Below are 27,241 nucleotides of genomic sequence, written 5' to 3'. Positions count from 1 at the left end.
TCACGCATTATTTTGGAATCTTTGCACTCAAACAATATGATGCACTGAACCACCTCAATTTCATAGCAACCAGCTGGTTATCCAGTTAGAGACTTAATTCTCTCAAAAGTTGTACATACTTTCAATGAGGATATATCCTCGCCTTACTTACAATTGATCATACAGTATTTTAATTTGATTTGTATTGCATTTTAAATGTATATTAACCATGAGTTAATATTTTTGTTAAAATGCTTATTCTGTTGATAAGTGCTTTATGTTTACTTTCAAATACTGTACTATACCAATTAAAGATTGTAATTAACCGTAATTAAGAACAGTTGTCCAGGTATTTATTAAATTTTTGTAGTAAATGGGTTCTTAATTTGTAGTAGCTACTGTAGAACTAAAATCATCCTCCTAACTCAAATTATCAATTTTATATCTTGTGATATAAATATAAATTTGTATTTTAAACTGCAGATGATAGAAACACATATTCTTTTTTAACATTTAAGATATTGTAGCAAGGAAGATGATTGACTCAGTAGGCAGCATCTGTAGCAATAAGTTGGTCTCCTAGCAACAAGTCTTGTTCGGCTTCTTCCTTAAATATAATTTATCTCTGATTTATTCCATGACATTTATTTTATTTTTATAGGTGCATTCTAAAATAAATTTACCACAATAATAATATCTATGGTTCTTAAATAAATTTACCTACGACCGTTTTTTAAGTAGCCGTTTCATTTCAGTTTTTAGAATTGCAAAGTTTCAGAGAGGTAACAGCATTGTTTACTTACATAACAGTATAGTTTTACTTAACGACACGGGTAACGGACCAATGAGGTTCAAGGAATGAGAGAGAAGGAGTAAAATTGTAATACTTTGAACTTCAGCTAATCAGTTGTTTACTAATTTAACTGTTAATGATTGGTGCAACTGATACAACTGATACAAATAAAAATAACTCGTCTTCACAAACTCTATCTTCGCTGATAGAATAGTTATTTTTTAGCTTATTAAATTCCAATGGTTTACAAAGGGAGTGAGCGGCTCTTGTGGCAGAATGCAGCGAATCACCATTGGATGTATCTCACAGCTTCTATGTCTAGCCTGAAGTAATGTAAAAACCATTCTGGGCTACAGCTATATAGCGTCTGAGGATGTGAAGGTGGGAGTGGGACATAAAAAATATGATATCCACAAACAGGTCATACAGCAAAACACTGGTATTTCATCCCAATATCAGTTTTGTATAAAAGGAGTGATATAATTAAGTTACAAACATTTTCATCAATCTTCTCTCTAAAGAAGTTCTATACTGAGGGAAAACATCAGTGTTATATGGTGTAATTTTTAATTCTGTGGTCGCTGGGTGTAATGTAAATTTTTTTTAGGAGATATACATGCCCTCGACTCAAATTTTCTTTGTTGAATTTACCAATCAGTTAAAAAAAAATATCATACACAGCAAGGTGTTGTATTACAATATTTCGATAACTGTTTTCCTCTATCAAAGCCAGTTGTGCATTATGTTTTTAAAGAGGTTGGTAGGAATTTAAAAAACTTATTTAGATGTATTGATACGAAAAAATATGAACATTTGTTATGCAAAAGGAGGCATATTTTCCATTCCGTTTTGATTGTTAGCAAGTTGACCAACAGATCTGTCAGTGTCACAGGTGTATGTGAGTCAGTTGGACTCAACAGAGACTGTTGCTAGGCAACCAACCTCCCTCCCCCCTCAGTCTCATGATTGCTCTTATCTGAACATTGTCTTGCCTTTTGATGTAAATTCTAGTGATTTCAGCTCCTCAAGATTGAGTACTTTAGACCTTTTCAGTATCAGATAAACGTTTTATTTTTGTTTCTACCACAGAAGAGAAATTATTCTCGCAAAATTAATATTTTAGTACAAAGAGCGTCTAGATTTTTACTCTATTATTTTGCTGCATGGAATAAAATATTATTTAAAAGGCTTCTTTCAACCGCTGCCATTTTTGATCAGTTGTTTTCTGTTTAAGTTTGAGTTTGTGGCATTGTATTTTACTAAAGCCGGCTCTAGACAAGCACCATTCGCAAATCACGAAATATTAGACGTTCAGCCATCTAGTTGTACTATTCTCCGATTACCAAGTGGAAGTCTACACACATGTGTTGTTTTCCAAGCGACCGTTCGTTTCGGGAATAACAAAAATATTCGTTCACTTTGATCTGTGCAAAAATACCGACAATGAATGAAAGGGAAAACACGAGCTCGAATGTTTGCTGCTTGCCAAATAGACAATCACTTATCCACTCCACACTAATTGCGATTCGGTGAGTCCCTGTTTGGTGCTTGGCGAATGGCGAATGTCTGGAGCCGCCTTAATAAAGAATTAATTTTATTTTAATCCCTTTCAGTCCGTATCCATGAGGAGGTAGTGCACCACTGAATATTGTGTTAAAATCATGTTCATGCTAAGTACCCTAACTTTGTTTTTAAGTTTTGTAGCTCCATTTTTTATTATCTTTTTTAAATATTTAACTGTCCCTAGACTTTTTTACCACCCTGTAACTTATTCAATAAGTATTGTACTAATATGTAGCATTTTGAAATTGAATTGAAGGTGATACTAGATGAAATAAAATGTGTTACATACAGGTAGTGCTCAGTGTTTTTAAATATTGTTTGAACTGGCATAATTTGTGTTTCATGATTAGGTCTGAGAATTGAGCAATGAGCAATCGTGGTTTGAAGTTCTTTATCTGTAATAATCAATGTTGAACTAGTACTATGTAACTGAGCATATTTTAAGGGATTTCCACTGGGCGACAGTGGCGCCGGACTTACCAGGGGTCTGGGGGATATGGAATACCCCGCATCAAAAAGGGGGTCCAGGGGTTTCCCTCGGAAGTTTTTGCATAAGTTAAAGTGAAAATCACCCATTTCTATGTATCTTTTAATGCATTTTTCGATTATATTTGCATGTAAATAGTCCATATAATCTCACTTAATTATGTATTCTTTGTAACAGGCCAAGGCTCCCTTCACAACCTCTTTGTGCCAAAATTATAGCTCAATACTCTAAAATATTTACACAATGTTATTTTTTTTTAACTCCGATACATTTAAAATGTGACTTATAAAAAAATATGCCGGCACCACCAATAGTCACTGGGCGACAAAATCTCAGCACTAGTGTTGCCCAGTTAACATGTTATTTTATGCCCTGCTATGTAATATCTTCAAGTGTAAACTAAGTATGACAATTGTTCTTAAATTTTGACTTCAAAGGGATTGAAATAATGTAATACATGTTTTCATTGATTGTCTTCTCATAAAAAAGAGCACATTTATAAGTGACAGCAGCATTAATTTATTTTTGTCATATTGAATTAAAAGAGTTCAAATTAGATGTCCTATAATTTTTCTAATACATTTTCTGTGTAAAAGCCAAGGTAATTGTTGGTTAGAAGGGCATTGTTGTAAGAGCTTATGTCAATTGGTCCCTAGAGTAGTTTGGTTAAACCTTACAATTGAGACACATGATGGGGCTTGAAGCTTAATGTTGCCGACTACTAGCGGATGTACATAGCTGCTTTAACTTATTTTATTTAAATTTCTAGGCTCTCTTGTAAGAAAATGTTATCAAAATGATACAATAGGAATAAACTTATTAAAGAGTACTTAAAATTCTATAGACTTGATGATTAATTTTTACTCGTTTAGAAAGTTCGATTATTTCCTTCTGAAGAAGCCTCCTAATAGGGCAATGTTATATTTCATCACTACAGATACTCTTTTCGACCAGAGTTCAAGTTTAAGATGGAGGTGAAACCGAGGTTGGAAAATGAGCGAGGTAAAAGACACATATTTTGCCTGTGTGATGAACTAAATTTTTTGTCAAATTGTAAAATTATTTGAACAAACTACGTTACAAAACTAAAAAAAGTTTTAATTTAAAGATAACCTTTCAGAATTATTTCAAGCTTTATGTTTTCAATTTAATTTGCTAATGGAAACAAAAGCAGCTGTTTAGTAAGTGATTCAATCGTTTTGTCTATTACGATTGTGTTAGTGTAGCCTACTACTATTATATTATATATTGATATGTCGAACTATTTAAAATAAGACAACAATTAACTACAACCGATTAAACAATCAATATATACTTTCGATACACGCAATTGTTTACAATAAAAATTTACAACTGAGTTGACAACAGCTGATTTTTACTCTCTAGGGTCTAAAAACGATTTTTACTCCCTAGAGAGTAAAAATGCTAATTTAGACCTGCAGCGCATGCATTCAAAACGGCTGTTTTTGCTGCAGTATGATGAAAAAATATTTAATTGATTGTGTTCTGATTTATTGTGAGAACTGTCAACTACTAAACACCTGGAACTCCTTTATGGTTTGATTAGTTGTGATGGTTGTGTATACATTTCTTTTTCCTTAATACAATGTTGGTGCCAGAGAAGGTTTGTTATGACCTAACTCAATTTTACAACTTGTGTTTTGACAACAACAAAAATAAACAAATTTGTTATGTATTTTGTGGGTAGCCTAAGAAATAAAGCTTACAACATTTAATGCTGTAGAAGAGGAGATGAAATAAAAGAAACCCAACAAGTGGTAGCATTTAATGTCAAGAGAGCCTAGTGGTAGGAGGGTATCTCAAAGTGGATGGGGGGTTGTAGGAGATGACAGGGGGTTAAATACATGGGGAGAGGGGTTAAAGCAAAGATTCAGTAGACTCTGGTTTCCCAAGTAACTTCATGTTTTATTTAATTCCGAGGAGATAAATTTTATCCTCTCTGCTTTATGTGAGCTCCTTCTTTTACTTTCAAACAGATAGGTATCCAGAGCCTACCATGATATAATAATGATTGGGCATTGGGGAACAAAAATGCCATTTAACATTATTTTAATCATCCCATGCTCAATTTTTTTAATGTTTAACTAAGACACTTGAAATAAAGGTTAGTTAACTTATCGATTTGTAGTTGTTACTAAATTTGTTTGTACATGTTACATTGTACTGTAAATATTTATTTACTTATTTTAATATTTTTACACAGATCAGGAGGAAAAATCCTATTATAGTGACTACAAAGTTTAACTTGAGCATGAAGCATTCATTAAACTTTACCTATTGACTAATGACTATGAATATTTTTATTTGTAATCTTCTATATAAAGGGTCACAGTCTGAAAGTATATAGTAAGCCCCTGTCCCAGCAGAAGTAAGATGACTTTCTTTACACAAAAATACTACAGAAAACCCATCTTACTAATATTATAAATGTCAAAATATAATTTTAAAATAATTTATAATTTAATTTGTGTAACAATCTGCAGTTTTATACCCTAAATACAACCCATAGAGTCGGCTTTTGTACATTTAAGTGTTTGGAGGAAAGTTAAAAAAGTCACTAAATTTAAAAAAATTCTAAATTGTAGTTGTACTTTGTGTAATAATAGCTAGCACGCTCAATGAGGGTTCTGTTCAGTTCAGAAGACGACAAATCCCAACATTTACTTTGAAATTCAATTAGTCCATCCTCCAACCATTTCCTTCCTTCTCTTCCTTCTCACTGTCTCTTTATTTCTTGTCACTTTTTTATTCTTTTCTGTTCTTGCTTTTCATCCACGTCCTCTAAAGATTAATCATTTTCAAAGCTCTAATTAACCTTCAACTTGATTAATATTTTAAAGAAAGATGATAATTTTTTTAGCGAATTGAATACAATTTGAAATATTGGACACTTTTCACAAAGTGAAACAACTATTAATATCCTCAACATTTTATGTCCAAGTGTGCCTCAGGTCAAATATATATGCCTCTGGAAAACTATAGGCTTCAGAATCTCACAGATCCATTTCACTAAGTATGTATCAGATTAATTAAATTCCCTGCTATTAAAAACAAGAAAATTCTGTACTTTAATTGAGTTGTATGTTTAAGAACCACATTGGATTGAATTTTAAAAGTTGCTATCTTAATGTTATACAATAAAAATATTAAGTAAAAAATTGAGAGAATTACTCTGGAGGATAAATAAGAGAATTGTTGAAAAATAAAACAAACGTATCCATAAAATATATGTTTAATAACAATCGTAACAACTGCACACTATCAGCTTAGAACTAGGTTGGTCCTCAATCATACGCAAACAATTCCATTACAACTGGAAATAGTGAAAACAACTACAAATATAAAAATATACCTATCTAAAAATACAAACAATTTAAATACTTCAACAATCAAAACTCTTAAAATTAATCTTATAAAGCCATCACTGGTCGAGTATTTTCCTTGTTAAAATGAATTTGAATTAAATGCAATTGAAAGACAGGAATGTTTTGTTGGTCACTTGTGTGAGTGTGTTATTGTCTCTGATAATACTTGGCGGGAGGTCGTTGTGCGGAGGTGGAGAGGGAAGTTAGCGTTGCTGAACCAGGTTCAAGAACTCCTCGCGGGTCTTAGGGTCGTCACGGAACACTCCCAACATGGTGGAGGTGACAGTCTTGGAGTTGATCTTCTGCACACCTCGCATAACCATGCACATGTGTCTGCAATAACACAATGATCAGTAAAAATACAAAATAAAATGTTAGAGTGGAAACTTGTGTGGAATAACTTAGCTGATGTAGCAACTAGTTAGGGTAAATGTAATGTGTACATTAACAGAATCAGTAGATATTGGTTTAGTTTGATTCAAAATCTTTGGTTTAAAATGAGTTAGAGAAGATGATATAATAATCTCTTAAAAATGTGCAAACAACTTTAGAGAAGTAGTTACCCAGTAGCTAGATAACTTCATTTGTATTTAGGTCTAAAGTGCATTGTTTATTTGTAAGATGTGTGTATAAATGAATATGCATTAAATTAAATTCATGTAAATCAAATTCATTTTAAAATTATATTTATGTAAATAAAATACCTATTAAAACCTATTAAAAAAATAAAATTAATACTTACACTCCCTCAACAACAACGGCTACGCCCATGGGTTGAACTGCTTTGGTGACTGCGATCGCAATTTGCTTTGTCAGACGCTCTTGTACTGCAATGGAAATTTAGCTGTTAATAAGCAACTCTCCTTAATATGACTTTACCATAATTACCTAATGGGTTAAATACAATAGATAAGATGGAAGGAAGATATATATTGGTGTTTTTACTCTTATCACAGATGGTAAATAGATTGAAGAAAAATAATAAGTTTGCAAACAATAATTTGCAATAAGTATTTTCAGACTTGTTCAACAATATTTTCTTGTTCTATGCTCATCCCAGCCATTTTCAGACTTGATTTTTTTAAATAAGCACAATGAGTGATTTGGCCAGTACAGGTCAACTATATTACAGTTGATTTTAGTTAAATTAAGAGGCAATAGAAAAATTGGTATCAAACCAAAATGACAGGTTGCCATCACAGTTTTTTAGTTCTAACTTAAAATGACTACCTCAAAAAGTATATGATCCGTTGAATAAGTAACAAACCTTGAAGCCTCCTGCTGTAGATTTCGACGATCCTGGCCAACTTGGACAGACCAAGGATCTTCTTGTTAGGAAGGTAGCCAATGGAGACTTTGCCGTAGAAGGGCACGAGGTGGTGTTCGCACATGGAGAACATTTCAATATCCTTTACAACCACCATCTCATCGTGGTCTTCATCGAACACAGCGTCATTCAGAACATCTGCACATAGAAGGAGTGGTTAAGTTATCAGTTATTTTAATGTCTGAATTACAGCTTCCCATGTTTGAAAGAAACGGAATACTGTATATATTTTTTCAATAATGACTTATAGAGTTATTTAAACAGCAGAGTACATATTAGTAATGAGGAATTTGAGGGATCCATCTTGCCAAGGCTTTGTACTCAACTTAGTCATTCATCTCTGCGACCTTCTATTAGAAATTATCCAGATATTATACTGACTTACTTCTTGGACTATAAAAGCCTGAATGGAGTGTATAAATGATATAATTAGTGGAAAATTATATAATTTTGAGGATTCAATGATAGCGTAAAATGTTTACCTTCAAGACACTGGTCGTATCCCTTGGTGAAGAAGAGCATGGCCTTGGCAGCCCTCTCAGGTGTCTTCAGGAGTCCTTGGCGGTCAGGGTTCTCTCCTAAGGAGCCCAGCAGCATGCGGTAGCTGTGAGCCATGTCAGGCAGAAGTGCCTCCCTTGTAGGTGGTCGGTGGTCCAGCTCCAAGTCATGGTGGAATGTGCACTTCTCGTGACCTGAAACAAGATGATTTAGGGAAGGATTAGTTTTGATATAGCTGATGGAAAGCAGTTTAACTTATGTGTAAATATCTACGTCCATCCTTTAAATCATGAAGACATCTGACTTTATGTTTTATACGAGTAAAAAACGCTGGATGAGTTATTGCAAAACTAAAAAGTAACATACACCTAGCATAAAAGTAATATGACCTTGACAGCGCACATTGAGCTAAAGAAAAAAGTGTGACACAGATGTGGAGTGAGGTGACACCATTAATTATTGGCAAGAATGAATGTAATATAAATGGGATGGTACAAGTCCAGCTCCATTTTTTAGCACTTAGCTTTTATAATCCCATTACTGTATTTCATAAACTCAAGCTTTGAAATATTGGTTAAACAAAAAACATTATTATTATATAAAATAGGTATTATAAGAAGAGAATGAAGTAGGTACAAGAAGAGTTACCTCCGCTAGGGCGCGAGTTGTATTGGGTATTGAAGTGTATTGGGATATTCAGCTATAGCTATAAACCATTGGAGCGTTCTCGTTCGCCATATTTTAATTGCGTCGGGTTGTAAAGGAAACACCATTACGTAGACAATAACTATGTGCGATAGAGGACAAAAACATAACCTCGAAGACTACATAGAAAGTTGAGCAATGCCAATACCCTTGACTATGGTTTGTTTTGCTAATTTGCCATGCACGACCGCTATCAAAAACATTCCAACCCGTCCGTGGATCTTGTTTAACAACAAAGGAAACCGGTGAGAAAAAGAAATGAACAAACTTTAAAACCGAAAAGATAAAGATCAGTTATTTTATAAGAAATATGAGATATTCCTTTAACCTTTCAGGACTAAATTTCCAAAGTCCTTTTAATGATTTAAAAATCGGTAAGCTGATTTGTGTTCTTATAGATACAGTACTGTATTAAATAACATAAATACCATAATGCAACACAATAAACAAGGGCTTTACAACATTTTTGTCATCATCTGATGAGATAAAGATCTATGATTTGTGGACAAAGACTGGGTGTCTTGCAAAAGTAATCAATAAAAACACAGTTGCAAATTCAATTTATCTCCGTAAGCACTGTTTATAGTCCATACAGAAGTTATGTATATATGAAAGCAACACAGATCACTATCGAATAGCAGAATTTAAAAAAGAAAAAAACATATTCACTTCGTAGATTAGTCTTTGACAAGGAAAACGTGTGCGATAAATTGAGGTTGTATGCTACATAAATCAGTTGACAAAAACGAAAATAAATCACTCATATTTACAGGGTTAGAAGCATTCCAGTTAAATAATTCTAAATTACAAGATAAACATGACGCACTCTCCACTCGAAGTTAAGTATTATTTATCTCGTTATTATTCAGTAAAGAAGATTCATTTCCAAGACGGGAAATTCGCAAACCACTTCAAGAAGCCTTTGCTTGACAGTTTCAACAGACATGATTTAATCCTATCGTTATTTATCGATATTAATCTTCGAGTTTTAAGAGTGGGATTTCCTCGTTTGTTGTTGGTTGTTTCCCTCTTTTATCGTCGTCGTTGGTCGTTCAGAGGTTGTAGCCGACGAAGGAGCGGCTTGAAGGAAAACCACTTATGGAATGTTAAAAAGCTCCTTTCCTTCATAATGATTGGCAGCAATAATAGCATTGCAACTACCCAGGACTTATAACCTATATTGCAAAATAGACACTGAGGTCTAAACGTTTTGTTTGTCTGCATGGTTAAACTATTAACTAGTTTGTCTGCATGGTTAAACTATTAACATTAATTTGACGAAGGCAAAGTATCAAAAATCACGTCCGCCAATAAGGGCCTATAATTCAACAATTCATGATTGAGAAACCAGTATACAAAGGGAAAGACTTTTCACTTATTGTTTTAGGTCTCTGCTCTAATAAATCTATTATTTACAAACGCCTCAATACTAAGTTTGTTAGTTTAAGATTAACCAAAACCATCATTAAAGAGTTTTAATCCAAACTGCAAGTGACGGTCTGCAAAAACCCTCTGCGGTAATTAATTTTAATAAAATACTCTTTTGTTAAAAACCATGTTAGGAGTCGGTAATTTTAAGTTTAGTACATATAGTGATGAAACTAGTTACATTAAAAAGGGTGCTAACCTTCCAAGCATAAACATTGGACGAATAAATTTGGTAGAGGTTATTATTATCCGATTTTTTATTATTGCAATCAGATTAGAAATTAGATGTTATTTAAATACACAGACAGTTCGCTTTATAAATTGTTGGATAAGGTGTATTCTCAGATAAACATTGTTAAAATGTTACTTCACGTATTTATTATTGTTATCCATCAAATTATTATATATTCAGGTTATTGCATTTATTGAATCATTTGGTTTATTTTAGCATTATCCTTATATATAATACGTGAAGGCGATTTCTTGAAAACACTACTCCTCCGTTAATAATGGACGGATTTTTACAAACGACGTGTCAAAATAAAATATTTTTTGTGTAGACACCCCCTTTCACCAATTCATGTAGTAAAAATCCTCGGGCTTTGCCCCACAGGCCATCAAAGTTGGAGTTTCTCCCATAAGATTAACATGGGGGAATCTAAATATTTTATTGGAAACTTTGTCCCCACTAATTTGAGAGAACGGTTGGGCGTAGAAACTTGGTAGAGGTGTCCAAAGAAAGGTCTTGGTCTGTAGATGAGTTATGAAAAGAAAAACTAAGCAAAATCCCTTAGGACTCTGCCCCAGAAGCCTTTAAGATCCCTCCACAGAGTTGTTTACATTTTGGCCATGAGAATAATACTTTTTAATGAAACAGCTGTTCATTTTTAAATTGTATTTGAAACAACACATATTTATTGGGAGTTGAATACTACCAAATAAGTATTTGCAATGTTATTTTCTGATTTTAAAATTGATTTTCTTCTTTATCATGCCATGTTTTGCAATATAACGTTCCATTACGAAATCAGTGGAAAATCCTTTTATCACAGCAATTCTTAAATTATTTCTTATTGAACTATCTTATATCTATTGTATGGGTTGGTATGTGCCTTTTTCGCCACTTTTGCCTACATTTTATCATATTATTCTACAAAATATCAAATATTTATGTAGAAGTATCTGCTCTTATTGTGTCTAATAAAATCCAAACTTAGAAACATTGCCTAAAATGGTACCTATCTTGACAAATAATTTGCACCTGCCTATATTACGGACTTTGGCGCACTGAATTAGTAACATTATTGAAAATAACACGACATTTTGGCTGTAAAATATGGTACAAAGAGAAAATACTATTTAAGCAGCTACTGTCATGACAGAAAGGTCATATTCCTTTTAAACTAGATCACATAATCCTTTGACTGGGACGGGTGGCGTCGTCCTGTAATCCAGCTACTAGGAGGTCACGAATTGTGGATATTTATAGGAATGCACTGTGGATGCGATACTCCCTGGTGTGGATCAACGTCCGCACGAGTGAGTACTACGACTACCCGCAGTGCTATCCTTATAATTATACCAATTCATAAATACCAATGCAAAAAAAAATTGGTTCCAATTCAACTATAAACTGTAGATCCCTTGGTTGCCATTCGCTGTATGGGCTATTAATTAACAGCTGTATCTAAGGAATGTCGGCCTTAGTAACTAACAAGACTTCAAGATCGCGCCACTCTTCCTACACTCATCTCCATTCATACTTGGCTTACCTACTATGAATGGTCGCCATAAAAAAACGTATTAAAGGATTAAAGTATTTATCATATACGTTGATTAACAATATGTAAACGTCAATATATACGTAACAGCCATTTTACGGTATTTTTGCTTTTTGGAAATGTTCAATTGCTATGTCAATTGCATTATTTATTGCCAATGAAGCCGCCAAGATCATATGAACTAGGAGGCCCCTAACAGTTCAAGAATAAAAGCCAACTTTACTTCATGTATTCCACTACACCTAACATTCCGTAGAGAGATTATATTAACAACTTTATGTTATTGATAAGGCCGAGAGAGGCCGAGACAACTAACTGACATCCCCCATGTCAAGGAATTCCAGCTTTATCAGTAACCCCACAGTCAATTTCTCAAAACTATGCTAGAGGGTTCATTCATTGGCACAGAAGTGCGATATGAACTGACAATATGTATATTTCACCCAATTCATCGCAGTTAGATGAATTAACGTAAGCCTTGAAAGTAACCGTCGATTTCGACGGGTTTCCCCTAGTCTGCTAAATTATCAGAATTTTTACTTTCTACATGATGCAAAATGTTGACAAATATGTCAAAATAAAAATAACAAAGTCGTCTACCTTTCCAGAACAAGCGAAGAAGCTATGTTAAAAGACAATTTAGTTATCTTGGTCTCAACTGATGTTTTGAATGAGAAACTACAACTATAAGTGTAAATCAAGATCGTTGTAATGGGATCACCGTGTATCAGGAATATCCTCCATTCTTGCACGTAATATTTGAACTGTTTGGATAAAAACAAACAAAAAAGTTATTTGCAGGAGAATATTGACAATTATACCGTTTGGTTAAATGATAGATTTAGATTTTTATATGCTATACAACTCACCAGTAATATACCTAATATATTTCTTGTTCTACTAATTATTAAAATACACGATAGACCACCACCAGACACGAAGTTTAAAGAATTCCAGGAAATAATGTGTACAATTATATATGATTTAATCTGTTAAAACATTTTCTAACAAGTATTCTGATAAAAAAGTAACGTTGCATGATATAAAGTAGATTTATAAAATTGCATTGCATAAATTTTACTTAAATTGAATTTGGTTCTAATCGAACCTCATCAACGAAGAATTGTCAGGAGATTGGAACGCAGATTAATTACATCCCCAAGACGTAATGTAATCTTGTCTGAGTCAGCGTCAAGACAAAGTTTGTTATCAGTTGCCGTGTTTACATGTTTGTAAAGCAAGATTGTTAAACTGGCTTCGACATGAGTAGTTACTGGTTATCTGCTGGACTGCCTGAAATGCTTACAAGCTCGGAACTCTATATTTGCGTCAGTAAAACATCTTACGAAACTTTTCAATTTTATCTTAAATGTTTCGCTGGGAGTACGTAAATATTGTTGTGTCGACTGTATGCTAAGATTGCGCCATTTCTTTGAATATCAACCGTATGATAGTTCGATAGTTGGAAAGGACGATTTGGTAAAACATCTATATTGTTATATATGCATATTTAAAATACTTTGAGTCTTGGAATTTGAAAAGATAAAAGTTTTCTTCCGATGGAATATTACGTATTCACGAGCTGTTTAATTCATCCGCGATGAGGTCGTATACAAGCAGCAAGAGGTCGCACAAGAAGTGGTCGCCGGTTTTTATATTTTACAACCGGTTGAATTAACGCAGAACAACAATTACCTTAGACCTTGCCCTCTTAACCTGACCAACAGTTTCGTAATCAAGTCTGCAACTAGCTTTCAAAATAACTTTATAGTTGTAGAAACACTTTCGTAGGGTTTATATGGGTTTCCCCGTGTAATAAATGTCCTGCTAATTGATTGCACATCAACGGCAGAAATTCTTTGCCAACTGGGCAAGTGGGCATCTTATATAATATGGTTTGCAAAATTGTTACATAATCATAGAATGGATGAAATCTACATCTTAATGACCTGTTGGCAAAGCAAAGCTGCTGGTGTCTTTAAGTTTTTTTAGTACCTTTCTACAGTTATCAGCTGTTCCATTGTTGTTAACAGGTTTGAATTTTGAAAAACATAAAGTTGTAATATGGTGTTGCAGTTGAAAGCACAGTGTATTGAATGGTTTACATAAACGAAATTTGTGGTGGTATTTTTTGTCTGGGGGTTTGTGAAAAATCAAGTATCGGTCACCGATCTCAAACATAGATAAACTTAAAGCAAAGCTGAGGGAAGCCACTTTTCTCAGCCTTCGATCAGACGAACTTCAAATAAGAAAATAAAATCTAAGAGGGATGGACGTTGTTTAGTAACTTATGCACAGAGACATATTAGTTCTATGTGACTAATGTGACTGTTAACAAATAAACACAGTCCAGTGTCCGATAAAACCATGACATGTTTTTCAAACTGTACCCTACATGCAAACAAGTTTGCTTGATTTTTTGATAGGAATCTCAAGTGTTAAATCCTTCCCCCCAAACACTTTTGGGCCACGGAAATAACCAAGAAATGTACTTAAAATAAAAATGTTTAATGTAATGAAGCATAATCTCGTCTATAGGTAACATGTTTTGAGTGTGCCCAACCAAAATAAAGAAAGAGTTTTGGATGGTACATGTTTATATTATTTTTCGCAAAAGGTACAAAACTAAAAAATTGTGTCCCTGCAAAATCCAAATTTAAATTCTATGATTGTACTCAATTTTTTTTCTAAAGATAGCCCAGTTAAATTGTATAAATGTATAAAAGTGCAATACAACTAAGATAAACCCATTAAAAAATAAAAACATTATGTATTCTTCGGTAAAAATGATGTCTTTCAGCCAGTTACTCAGCTGATTTCTTCTGAGACCTACATACTCTTTGTTCGTCGTCTTTTGTGTCTTTTGCTAGGCAGCGAAACGTAAAAAAACAATTAGTTGATGGAAATGATATGAAACCCGTGCTTCAAACTAAATAATGTAATTAATATTCTAGTATTCGGACTTGTTTAATTATTTTGAGAGGGGGTTGAGACTGTCCAAATATATCCCCACCATTATGAAAGGTTTCCCCACCATTATTGAAGAGTTTTTAGTGAGATTTTTTGAAATTACATTACAATTGTTCACCATTGCAGCATACCACATTTGATTATAAAATTAAAATATAAGTTGTCGATATATTTAAAAACAAACATTAGCATGACATTAGAGTTAATTAGGTATAAAATTCATAGGGCTTGAATAATTTACATTGAATTTTTATCAATGCCATGACAAAAAATTGGTAATGTTTAGATAAAATAAAGAATTTAAAATTAAATAAAAATTGAGTTCAACATTATTGAACTCATAATATGTTGTTTACAAGCGATAAATAGTATGATATGAAATTTCTGTAAATAAAAATTGACAACTAGGTATTAATATTTTTTAAATTGTGGGGAAAACAAAAACTGCAGAATAATAATGATATATTATGATCGATGATAAAGTTACTGAATCTTCAAAATTACAACAGTTGATTATAATATTTGAGTACTAGTAAGTATGTAGTTAGTTTTTATTTACACAATGTCCACACAATTAATTTTAATACATCATTATTAAAAACAAACAAATAATATTATTGAATATTTTAGTGACCAACGAGTAAATGAGAAATGAAGTTAAACCCAGGACGACTTGTTATCACAGCCCATTATACCTGGGGTGGTCGAAGTCCTAGGGGCTTTAGGGGTCCCGGGCACCTCGATGTCAGTTTCTTGCACCTCCTCCTGCCACGACTTGGTTCTGCTCCTCATAGCCTTCTTCAACATCTCTGTGGACCCGTTCATCACTACACAATAATATATATGAGCGCGGCCTACAACCTGTTGCTGCTGTACTGCCTATAGACGGAGCGCGAAGTGAGGTTATGTCAGGAGCGCGCGCGACTGTCGTTTACTCCGTCGACTCTCAGATATAGACACCAGTGGCTCTGTTACGTCATCACTGCCTGGTCGATACTGCATCCATTCCAGCCGACCAATCACAGCTCGCCTCGCCTTGCCTCTGACCAATCAGACTGCTCCTACCCCTTCATTGAAAAGCCACAAGTTTGTTAACTACCCTTATTGCCTTTAGGGGGTATTTCCTGACGCCTATATTGTTTTAACCTTTGATCCTACTTCTTAAGGGCTGATTTACTTAAAATATTAAACGACAAAGGCTGAATTTTAATATTGTTTTATCATTAATTAAACTACGATAAACAAGAATAAAATTTAGAAAATTAACTTTTGGTTACTAATAAAATTCCCTCTTCATAAAGAGTACTGGTAATGATTGTTTCAATGCAAGCAGAAAGGTTTATTTTTTAACGAATTTGTACAATAATTTAGACCTCTTACGATATACTCGTACTTACTTTTGGAGGAATTGTTTAACTGTGACATTTTAAATATAGTACCTACTGTAAGTGATAACATTTCCATTTAACTTAAGCAAAACTTAATTATGTGGTTATAGCCTACAAATTTACAAAACCTAACATGATCACATTTTAAAAAATTATTTTTTATTTATGCGTAAACTGAATCTGTCTCTATTTACTCTTTGAAATTATCTATACATCTGGTAGGCATACACATCCATTTAATTCTATATCAAATAAGTTTAAATAAGTTTTTTTAGTGACACCTCAGTGTAAATTTAGTAGTTTAAATTTAAATACATATTATTAAATCAATACAAATCTGAAATCTCCGTTAGCAGACTTGTACACAAATTTGTTTGTTGATAGTTCTTATTTATGGAAACCCAATCCAGATGTTCGCCTACATTAGAGGTTATTTTTGTAAATAGTTTTGTGGATATTTGTTGGATTGGTGGCAGTACATTTATACGTCGACCCCTCGTTGCAATGATGGATACAAAAGCTCGTATGCCAATCATCTGTTTGTGACGCACTCCATTCAAAACATCAAGTGGAGAAGCATTGTTGGACACGAGATTTCACACTTCATTGTTGTATGTGTAAATTACCAAAAGTTCTCTTAAAATTAAAAATGAAAAAGGCAGGCTAGTTTCCCATTATCTAGTAGGCTGAAATTGAATTTTTCGGAGAAATATTTCTTATATCGTTGTGACACAATAAGCAAGCACTATTACGATGCGATATACCAAATAAGTGTCAACTTGTAGTTAAATAACTAAAGTCAAACTAAACATTTCATTTGGTTACGTTGATTCTTGTTAGTTCTCATGAAAATATTTTCTTTCTGAGAAAAATAATTCCTTAGAGTAAATATTACCATATCTGTTTATTATACGCATTTAAATTCTTCAATTATGCAAATCAATGTGAGTACACCATATAAAGTGGAAATTACATCAAGCAAACAAACGCATAACACAACAAGGTGAATGAGAAATGTTTTGAATTAATAGTAAATTCAAAAATATAGCTCGTGATATTTGCATAAAATAGTCATCCAACAGACATCTTCAGGCTAAGGAATATATACATTAATTTATTATACTTTAACATTAAAGCAAGTATTGGTACAATCTAAATGGATACCGGTGACCAAACTACGCCTGATTTCGTGACAACATTTTGGTATTTCACAACTCGCCAAATTCTAGTTAAATTGAATCACCTGGCCTTTTAGCTGACAATGGAAAATCCCAATAAAGCTCTGCTGTGTAAACTTGTTGATAACAGACAATATTGGTCCAGATGAAATGACTCACTGGCCTTCGGTTACCTGCCTGCCTGATATCATTTTCACGTAAAGAAACATTCTGTTGATGTATGGTAATAACAAACTCCGGATGACCACATACACTAGAATTAGAAGACCCACTTCTCTATGGGATGACGTAAATTGGGAACACTAACAAGGGAGACCAGTTAATTCGCAGAAAACTAGACCGAACTGTCGAAAATCCCAAAAGTTGAAACAAGGAAGACTGCTGTAGAGGAAAGGCCTGATCTGACACGAATATCAGTGACGTCATTAGACAACCGGTTCATCGCCTACCACTGCAGTACTATCACCGCTTATCATAGACGAACGTTCTGTTTATCATCAGCTGTTCTCTGAGTCATCCTGGCTCAACTTCCCAACTCCCAGCTGACTGTATCATGACGTGTGTAGGCGTTGTGTTTGTTTATAAATTTGTGATTGTTTCCATTTTATTTTAGATTTTTTTCATTATATAGGTAATCTAGAAAAAAACCGTAAGTCGTGTCAAAGATGAAATAGTATTTACATGTATATAATTGTTTTCATGTAGGTATATAATTATACAAGTTCCAAAACATGTTACTTCTACGAAAAATATTAATTTCAATTTGTTGAATCCGTTACAATTCTTAATAATCAGCATGTAAACCCGCAAACTTTTCTTTTGTTTATTTTTAGTTCAAACGAAAATGATTACTAAGTTGCGAAATTATATTTGTTAATATAATAACCGAAATGAGCGCGCTGAGCTGTATACTCGAAACAAATTATACATGAAAAATAATTGGGTCATAAATTTGACAGTTTTTCATTTTAGAGTTTTAACCAATTTTAAATAGCAAAGTTTGTATAAGAAAACTGCTAAAAAAGCCATTTTTTAACACCCTTTAGACAGACAATGTCCTTGCTTAAATAAGTGTTTGTAGAGTTGGTTGTTAGCTTAGACAACCAACTATCAATGCTGAATGACTCAGTTAACCTATTTAGTAAAAACAGTTTCCTGAAGACATGTCAGCCATTCATAGTTAATATCGACAGTTTATTGTTTCACTAATATCTGCATGTCATATGTGCTATATTCTGTAATATTATGTGCAATACGTGTATCAACTATATTTAAATACCTAATGATAATGCAAACAATTTCCGAAATGTTTGAGGATATTCACTCTCTTCTATGCGAGTGAGAACGGTTTCCAAGGACGACAGGGCTGTAAACCAACGGAAAGTTTAGTAGTCAGAACCAGCCACTGGTTTACACCAATACCGTAGTATTTACCGGTCTTGATATCTATGTAAACCGATATATCGATATATCGTATCGCATTACGACCACAGCAGGGGGCTCGACCACAGGTAACGGGTGTGGTGAGGACAACAATGCAACTAGTCTTAGATAACCGGGGTATAAATAACTCGAACTGTGGTCACGTGATGGTATTTAAAGCAGATTGGTAAACAATTCATTATTTTATTACCAATAATATACGTTTTTTACATAGAAAATATTCAGACAACCCATTTAGTAAGCTGACCTTTTACCTATGAACTGTATTTTGACCATATTGCTCAATGGATGGTTATATTTTTAGTTTGTTTACCCCTATATATTTTTAATATATTTAAATTATATATTGCATAAACATAAAATTTTTGTCTGGTGTTTAGTTGGGTCTACAGCACAACCATTTTTGCTTAGTTATTTTAATTTTAACGATTCTATGGCATTGAAAATAAGTATTCAGTAGGTAAGAATAAATGTTTATATCGAAAGAGTTTCCAAATTATTTGAAAAACATATATTCCTTTTTTACATATAAAAGAAGACTTGGATGATTACACGATACTCAACACACAAGAATACTGTGGTTCGATCACTTGACATTGCAAAATCTTGGTTATCTGAAATTGTCACAATACCGAACGTGCTAGAAATATGTACACAAAATAGAAACCGGTTTAAAACTCAAAGTTAGAAAAATGATACAAGATTATTTAGAATTGTATGAGGAATTAAAATACAGACAAACATATTCATAATTTAAGTCGATGTGATTCTAAATTTAATTAGTTAGTGGTCTTGGATTTCTTTGAGAAATAATTTCTTCAGGGATGAATTACTACGCGCGTTCTACTGCCCTTTAAGTGCAACAATGTCCCATTATTAACAATAATAATAACAAATAACAATAATGACCTCTACCAACAAAATATCGATTCCGTGAAACTTTTATCTAGACAAACAGAAGGACACTTTCATCTGTCAAGTGATAACACGTGCTAGCAAATGACTCAGCTATCAGTGGAATCAGGTATTGGCAATTTAAAAACAAAAGAAAAAGATAACTTCTAAAAACACTTACAATCAAATAATTACACAAGTTTACGTCTTGAAGTATTTTGGGAAAGAGTTATTTAACTATGAGGCTCTTAACTAATCATCCTCAAGGGGAATAACCGATGCCGATAAGACTTATCCCGTTATAAGGAAATGAGTGGATATTGATATATAACCATAAGTGTTTAGTGATTGTAGCTTTCACACCATGTTTTCATAGTAGTAAATTATGTGTTTGGATACATCGTTCAAACCCTAAATACTAAATAGAGGGACGAGTACGCAATTAACTGGGGTACGTATGCATCTACTTATTCTCTTACATTAAAAGGAACATGGTTTTAATTGAAAAGGGTAATAGACTCGATTTTTCAACTTTTCTACTGAAAATACTCGCATCCGCATTCAGAGGCAATCCAAACCAACAATACAAACGCTACGCTAATTAATAAGGTACAACCAAAACAACCATGATAATTTTATATTTTATTTCATCAATAAAATTCACTATTTTTAGCTAATAATATATTTTATTTAATAATATTAAATATAAACTCAATGTATAGGGCACGATCTCCAATAACAAAATAAAGAAGGACTACACAATCGTCTAAGCCCTGATGCTAGCCGTTGGCTATTTGATAGCACAATCGAGTTGATGTTAGTATACTCTGGATGCCAGGCGAACGGTCGTTAAAAATTATACTTTGATGTAAATGAGCAAGTGTGAAACTGCAATAGTGTTTAAACACTAAACTGTTCACAATTGAGAATGGCGAGGTTTGAAAATTTCCGTTTTACATGAGTAAATTTTAAAAGAACTGAAATATTGTTCAGGACATAGTAACAGAGAAAGGACCCCAGAATCTTTATTTCGCATTTCGAACTGTTATTATATCAAGTCCTCTTCTTATTGGTTTGGGATCCAGGCTGGAGCCATTCTAGTGAGGAATAAATAGCTGTTGCTTGAATTATTTGATTTTATCCGTATTAACGTTCAAAATGTTATTTCGACGACCTATCTCTTAAAAATATTTGAACGCAACAAAAATAGTTAGGAACGAAAACTATGATTTGGAAATAAATTAAATCAGTTTCTAGGAAATTGTGATCAAGCACAATTTTTAGTCGTGACTTTTTTACCGCTTTGTTTATATAAGCAGGACAGAGTGCTTACCCAGACAAGTGATATATTTTATACCTACTATTTATAGTGAATATTCGTTTGTAAGTTTCTATAAAATGAAATTGTCAACTACTGGGTTTAAAAAAAATTAGGGGTGAAACAAAATATAAATACAAAACTACTCTACCAGTTTGAGCGGTATCAACTTTTGCAATCGCGTTAACACTATTCGTGCTGTCGACATGTTTGAACATAAAAGTTGCATTTATTTCAATGTTAAGCAATTGCGGGAATTCCCGTCATCAGCACCCAACGTGTTAAGGTATTTAAACCCTGAACAAGAGTTAGGGGATACTCGGCTCAGGCATGTAGAGTACAGAATAGACCTAACAGATGACATTCAATGGGTCCAAAGCGTCGTCACTTTCGTTGTATATGTCGTCATTAGTAACTAATATGCTGTTATAGCAGTGCAACCACAAGGTGTTATCAAGGAGACCAAGCCGGAAAAACCTTCGACCGGAAGTTATTGAAGGTAAACCTTGACCACAGAAAACTTGACGCGAGAAATATTATATTTCCCACCTGAGCAAACGGGTTGTGAACAGGTGGAATAGCAGCAGACCTGCGTGTGCACTGTGCAGAAAATGTTACACTAACCTAATCGTTTTGTTGTGCTATTGAAGATGATAACAAAATATAACTTTTGAAGTATAAACTTTTTTTGTTAGCTAAACGTTTTCATAGTATGTTCAAGCTATTTCCTTTCAAATACCAATGTGTATATAAGAGTATAATATACCGTGGTCCAGGTAGGGAATCGTGTTATAAATGCTTTAAAATCAATATATATCATAATTTTAATCAAGTATACTGATGCTTTGAAATGGTTAATGAAACAACAAAATTTGGTTTGTATTGGTTAATTATTGGTTTGGCCCTCTCTCCCTGGTTTACCCTCTGAATTAGTTCAAATTTATTTCTCCCTTTGAATTTGTGTTGCCTTTAAACAATACTTAATTAAGACATATTTAATGAAATATACATTCGGTACATAACAATTTTAAATGTGCAGTATGTAAAGTAGTATATTTAAAAACTGAAGCTTCCCTGATGTGTGAGAATAATCATTTACCACCCAGGATGATTTCAAAAGGATACATGTAGGATGATCGCGTTAAATATTTTCACAAGTTTACCGCATTAATCCTTTAAATAAAAACCCTTAATTCCTTCATAACTCGTCCTAGTTTACATATAAAATACTTTTCTTTATAATTCCATTATCGTTTATAATGCATACATCCCGGAACTTTAATTATTTTATGTGATAAGCAGAGTAGGTCACGTCGACACCGAGCAAGACATCACCATTTAAGGAAATGGGATTTCTATTGAAGGGTGAAATCCTTCAAAGAGAGAGGAAAGAGCTTTTACGGGTTGAAACCAAGAGCCATTTGCTCTTTGCAAGGGAAATCTAAAACTGAACTGAAATCCTTAAACTACTTAAACTTAGAAATAATGTGATTATTTGTTCATCACAGTTATATTTATAAAAATAAATAGTCACTGTTTAGAATCATTGTTATAAACAAACAATAGTTTTCAACTTGCAAGGTTTTTTTTCTTATCATGAAGCTGGAATAAAATGTATCTAAAAATGAATATTCTTTAGAGAATACAGCTATCAAGGTTTCAACATGAATAAGTGTACAGAAAAAGATAAATTTTCAAATTACAAATCTATACTCTATACATTTAAAATGTATTAAATCATGTGCTCTGTAATTTGATTTAAGTTGCGCGATTATTCACGGAAACGGGACACACTGTAGTTTAGTGGCAAACCTATGAATTGGACATTTTCATCGTGTATGTAAACAGATATGAATTTCAATTAACAGTGGGTATTTGGTAGAGGGGGTGGTCTGTGTGTATGAATGGATCAATTGCGTCCCTTCATTAGATATTGCAAACAGCTGATCTAGATTGGCCCAACAATCAATACCATTGAAACTAACAGCTGTGTGGCATCCTGGTGGCATCACACTTGATGTATCGTTACATTTTCAACAACACATTTGGCAAACATTCAAATTGAAATGTGTTATGTAATAGTATATTACGTTACTAGTCCTGAAAATAAGTGTTTACCGGACGAGTGTGGTCGTTCCCGTGCGAGACGAAGTCGAGTACGGGATTACCATACGAGTCCGGTACACACATTTTGGACGAGTTAAGGCCTGTTCACACCGGCGTAGCCCGACGTCTGCAGACGTATTCGGTGTATTAATACGTCGCCCGTGCACTGTTCACACCGCAGCTACGTCTGACGGCTACGTAGCCGGTGAGCCGGCTGTTGTTTGTTTATTTTATTATATTATTTTATATTTGTTAATTTTATTCTTTATTTTTATTAGCGTTTTATGGATTTCAGTTAAGATTGTCACGGATCAATTGCAGCTTTTATAGTAACCTGAAAAGTCTGTTGATTAATGAGTTAATGTTGACAAAAATGTTTCACTCTAATTCTAGGCCGTATATAGTAGACTTGTGCTATATTATAATATAAAATAAATATTATCAGAAAACATGCAATAATTTGGCTCATCCATGGATTACATGATAAAATATTCTATGGTGTAAGTAAAACGTAGGCCTATGTCCAAAAAAATTCATTAATGTTTCATAAATATCAGCCCACAATATGAACCATAATAAACCATATTAAGAGAGACGACTTTTTCGATAAGGAGATTTACAAGCAAAATGTTAGTGAACATTAGGTACTCGTATGATGAAGTATTATTATATTGATCATATAAAGTTTTCTTAAGGTTGTTATGTTATAGTGATTTAATGATTTTTTTAAAGTGATTCTTAATTTTTGTGTTATAGTCCAACATTTACCGCTTAATAAATTAATTATAAGGTGGAGGGAGGGTGGCGGTGACAGCCCGGTGTGCTAGTGCGCAAGCGCGTATTCGGCTATGCGAGCTACGCGTAGCTAGCCGGCGTAGTGGCAGCGCCGTAGCTTCCGTAGCTCACGTATTAATACGCCGGTGTGAACACTCTCTATGAATTACATTAAGAGCTACGTCAGCTACGTATTCCGAAAAAGTATTAATACGTCTGGCTACGCCGGTGTGAACAGTCCTTTACGTACGATATTTTACGCCATACTACTAAATCTATACAAATCCTAATATTTTTTTACCAACTAAAGGGCTAAAAATCACTAGTCATAACCTCTATAATAGAGGTTATGTTTTTGTTTATAACAATTCATTGCCACCTAAATATAGTATAATCAGCTGATTGGTGTCCGGCAAAACTCATTACAGTACAGTAGTACGCAATGAAACACCATTTGAATAAGCTGGCGGCAAACAGCTGTTTTCTGGACTGAATCCTTGCGTGGGAAGTTCGTCAAAATAATGTAGTGTGGCGTAAAATACTATAACTTATGACTGTTTTTTTTTTAAGTTAGCCTTTTTAATTCAGTTACCACATGTGTAAAATACTACTGTACAATTAGTGATAATTGATAATTGTTATATCATTATATTGTGAACTATTATAAAATGATTTATTTTCCCATATTGATTGTTTAAAGAGTTTTTGTTACCTTAGGCGAAATGTTGGAATAAAAACAAGTGTCAAAATGTGATTTGATAACGCTAAAAGCTTGACTAGAGGGAGCTGAAATTCGTTTAACTAACTTGCTACAATGAAAATGTACGTCACCGTCACTATATACCGTCACGTTTTATGTGTATGTATTTTATGATCATAAGTAATTACTATTATCATATAATTTCCAATTGTAACATTATATCTACACTTCACTACTCTAATTTCGGACTAACTCACGCAATAACTGCGAAACCATTTTGTAATTATGAAATGTTTATAATTATTAATATATAATAAGAATTTTAACAACTTAATTAACTGTCCTAAAAGTACCGTTTTAATTTCAATACTTGTATTTTCAATCACACACTAAAGCTTCAGCCGTATTTAACGTTACGTAATAAGGTTTTACTAAGAGTTGCTACTATATAATCGGAAAGAGGACAAATTTAAATTAATTCAGAATTATAATACAACTAAATATTACCTCAAAATAATTTATTTGACGTTTTATTCGAATTTGTTTGAAAAATGAAATTGGTTTCATACAAAATATAAATTAAAAGTAATAATGAGATAAAAGTCCAAATGTAAAAAAAAAAAAAAAAAAAAAAACTTAAGTAAATATCAGTGTCTCAAATTAGAGGACAATATGTTTTTGAAACACACTGATAAACAACGAAAATATTTTAAAATTAAAAAGTAAGAATTCAGATTGATTTGAATTAGTAAACTGGCAAACATTATTTTTGTAAACAAAATTAAGTCTATATAAACTATCTCACTTCATGTTCAAACTTGTAACCGATTTTCCTCGTAGTAACGAGTTTTCCACATTATTAAAAGTAGCCTACAATCAGCTCATTCGAGAGACAGTCCCGCAACCGGCCGGCCTTGAGTTGCTGATTGGAAACTGTCAGAAGCTGTAACCATGGCAACCCTGTCGCCATTGTTATCAACAACAATTACGTGCTAACCTAACTAAAACACTCCCAGCTGACTAATAAATTCAACCTCTGAAATTTATTTCTCTGAATGGTATTTGTAATGTGCTATTTAAGATTATTTGTTGACTAACATATGTTGCGACTCTTGTTTACATTTTTATTTATATCTCGCAAAATAATGTCATAGCGACCAATTAACCCATAAGGCCCATCTTAAAGTTATAACAGTTTAAATTCAAATGGGAAAAGCCCTGTGATCCGATTTGTACCATTTCAGATTTAGACCTTCTCATGGTTGGTTACTATAATGTGCTAATTTCGTGCAGATCGCTTCAGCCGATCAGGAGTATTTGTAAAACAAAAGCAGGAGCATAGTATAAGAGCTTCGCTACGCTCAACTACTACACTATTGCTATATCGAAATCTAGGGTTTAACCATGAATTACATTTTGAATTCACTTAGACGAAATAAAATAAATTATAGAATAGTAAAAGTGTCCATCTGGGAAATAATTAAATTAAGCCAATTGATAAGTGGTTGGTTAAACTAAAATCAAACTTATTGTAGTTACGTAAGAAGTACCGGTATGTATTATTGTTATGTAACCGTGATCATTGACATTGACTGAGGAAGTCTAAACAGGAAAACTGTTTATGGTATAGAATGTATTAAGGTGAAATATTTTATTGCAAAGAACAACCGGGAATTAATATACGCTATGAAACGATACAATTCCACAATTATTTTAAAGATTATAATGATGTTTATTTTTTTTTAAATATCATCTTATGAGTGGATTCTGAGGCTCAAGTATCAAACTATGGGTTCTGTATACAAAAACTTAGTAACCTAACAAAACTTTAATTTAACAACAAGTATATACTTAAATAATGTACACAAATAAACTATTAATTAACAAATTGTGACTATATCAACAAAACAACGATTGAAAAATTTAAAACATAATTATATAAAATTAAAATAAGTGAAACTCACTGTTTTTGTTGTCGGACGATCCGTTCTTGACCTGGATGGTTTGTACAGTGGTGATCTCAGGCTTCATGGTGTTGGGTGTTTGTGTTGGTGTGTGTCCGTGTACGACTACTGAGAGAGTGGGAAGAGACAAGGCAACTTCCAACTTTATATCCTCCCCCCTCCCCCCTCCCTACCACTACATACTATACAGTATACAAATTGCAACTTACTGCCCGGTTGTTGCATGGGGGTTGCACGAAATTTGATAAACTCGGAACATCAGGGTACAAAGGTCCATACAGTTCACGGGGAACGTTAAATAACAATTTTCTTCAATTGCGGTTACGTAAGACTCTGGGGATGTTAGACGCCGGTGACCGGTTCGCAGGTTGAGCGTCTGCAGAAACCGGCTTTTGTGGGCGGTTCAAAATTGGCAAATTTGAAGAAAATTGCTTCAAGGGTGGTGAGTATTCGAGGGGATTTTTTGTTTTACGAACTTTGGGAGACCTAATTGTCTTGCAGATTTACTTTAGCTATTGAGTAGCAAGTGTGTTTATTTGTAACTCTTGCCACGGTGCTT

At 33.4% G+C, this 27,241-nt stretch overlaps 1 protein-coding gene across 2 annotated transcripts; it reads right to left on the bottom strand.

The window, feature by feature from the left end:
• Positions 1–6,059: 6,059 nt before the first annotated feature.
• On the bottom strand, positions 6,060–26,826 carry LOC128999913 (GTP cyclohydrolase 1-like). Of its 2 annotated transcripts, XM_054426691.1 has the most exons (6): positions 26,683–26,821; positions 15,613–15,744; positions 8,018–8,227; positions 7,476–7,673; positions 6,951–7,035; positions 6,060–6,541 (listed from the first exon to the last, which is right to left on the bottom strand). In XM_054426691.1, the coding sequence occupies exons 1-6, from the start codon at positions 26,747–26,749 to the stop codon at positions 6,412–6,414; spliced, it is 822 nt and encodes a 273-aa protein (XP_054282666.1). In that variant the 5' UTR covers positions 26,750–26,821; the 3' UTR covers positions 6,060–6,411. The 2 variants fall into 2 exon arrangements, with proteins under 2 accessions (XP_054282666.1, XP_054282667.1); XM_054426692.1 differs by lacking the exon at positions 15,613–15,744 and having other exon boundaries at positions 26,683–26,826.
• Positions 26,827–27,241: the final 415 nt, after the last annotated feature.

Source organism: Macrosteles quadrilineatus, unplaced genomic scaffold (genome assembly GCF_028750875.1).
Source record: "Macrosteles quadrilineatus isolate MER2022 unplaced genomic scaffold, UCM_ALF_1.0 Scaffold_8__2_contigs__length_117827958, whole genome shotgun sequence".
NCBI classification, from domain to species: Eukaryota; Metazoa; Arthropoda; class Insecta; order Hemiptera; family Cicadellidae; genus Macrosteles; species Macrosteles quadrilineatus.
Note: the sequence above shows the minus strand (reverse complement) of the source record. Positions and strands in the feature narration are given on the sequence as shown.

What these genes read in the sequence shown, in the direction of transcription:
- LOC128999913 (XM_054426691.1), bottom strand. Translation starts at nt 26,749, where the DNA reads ATGAAGCCTGAGATCACCACTGTACAAACCATCCAGGTCAAGAACGGA. An exon ending in ATCGTCCGACAACAAAAACA is followed by an intron (nt 15,745 to 26,682) that starts GTGAGTTTCACT and finishes ATTATTGTGTAG; the next exon opens with TGATGAACGGGTCCACAGAG. An exon ending in CTACAGCAGGAGGCTTCAAG is followed by an intron (nt 7,036 to 7,475) that starts GTTTGTTACTTA and finishes TTTCCATTGCAG; the next exon opens with TACAAGAGCGTCTGACAAAG.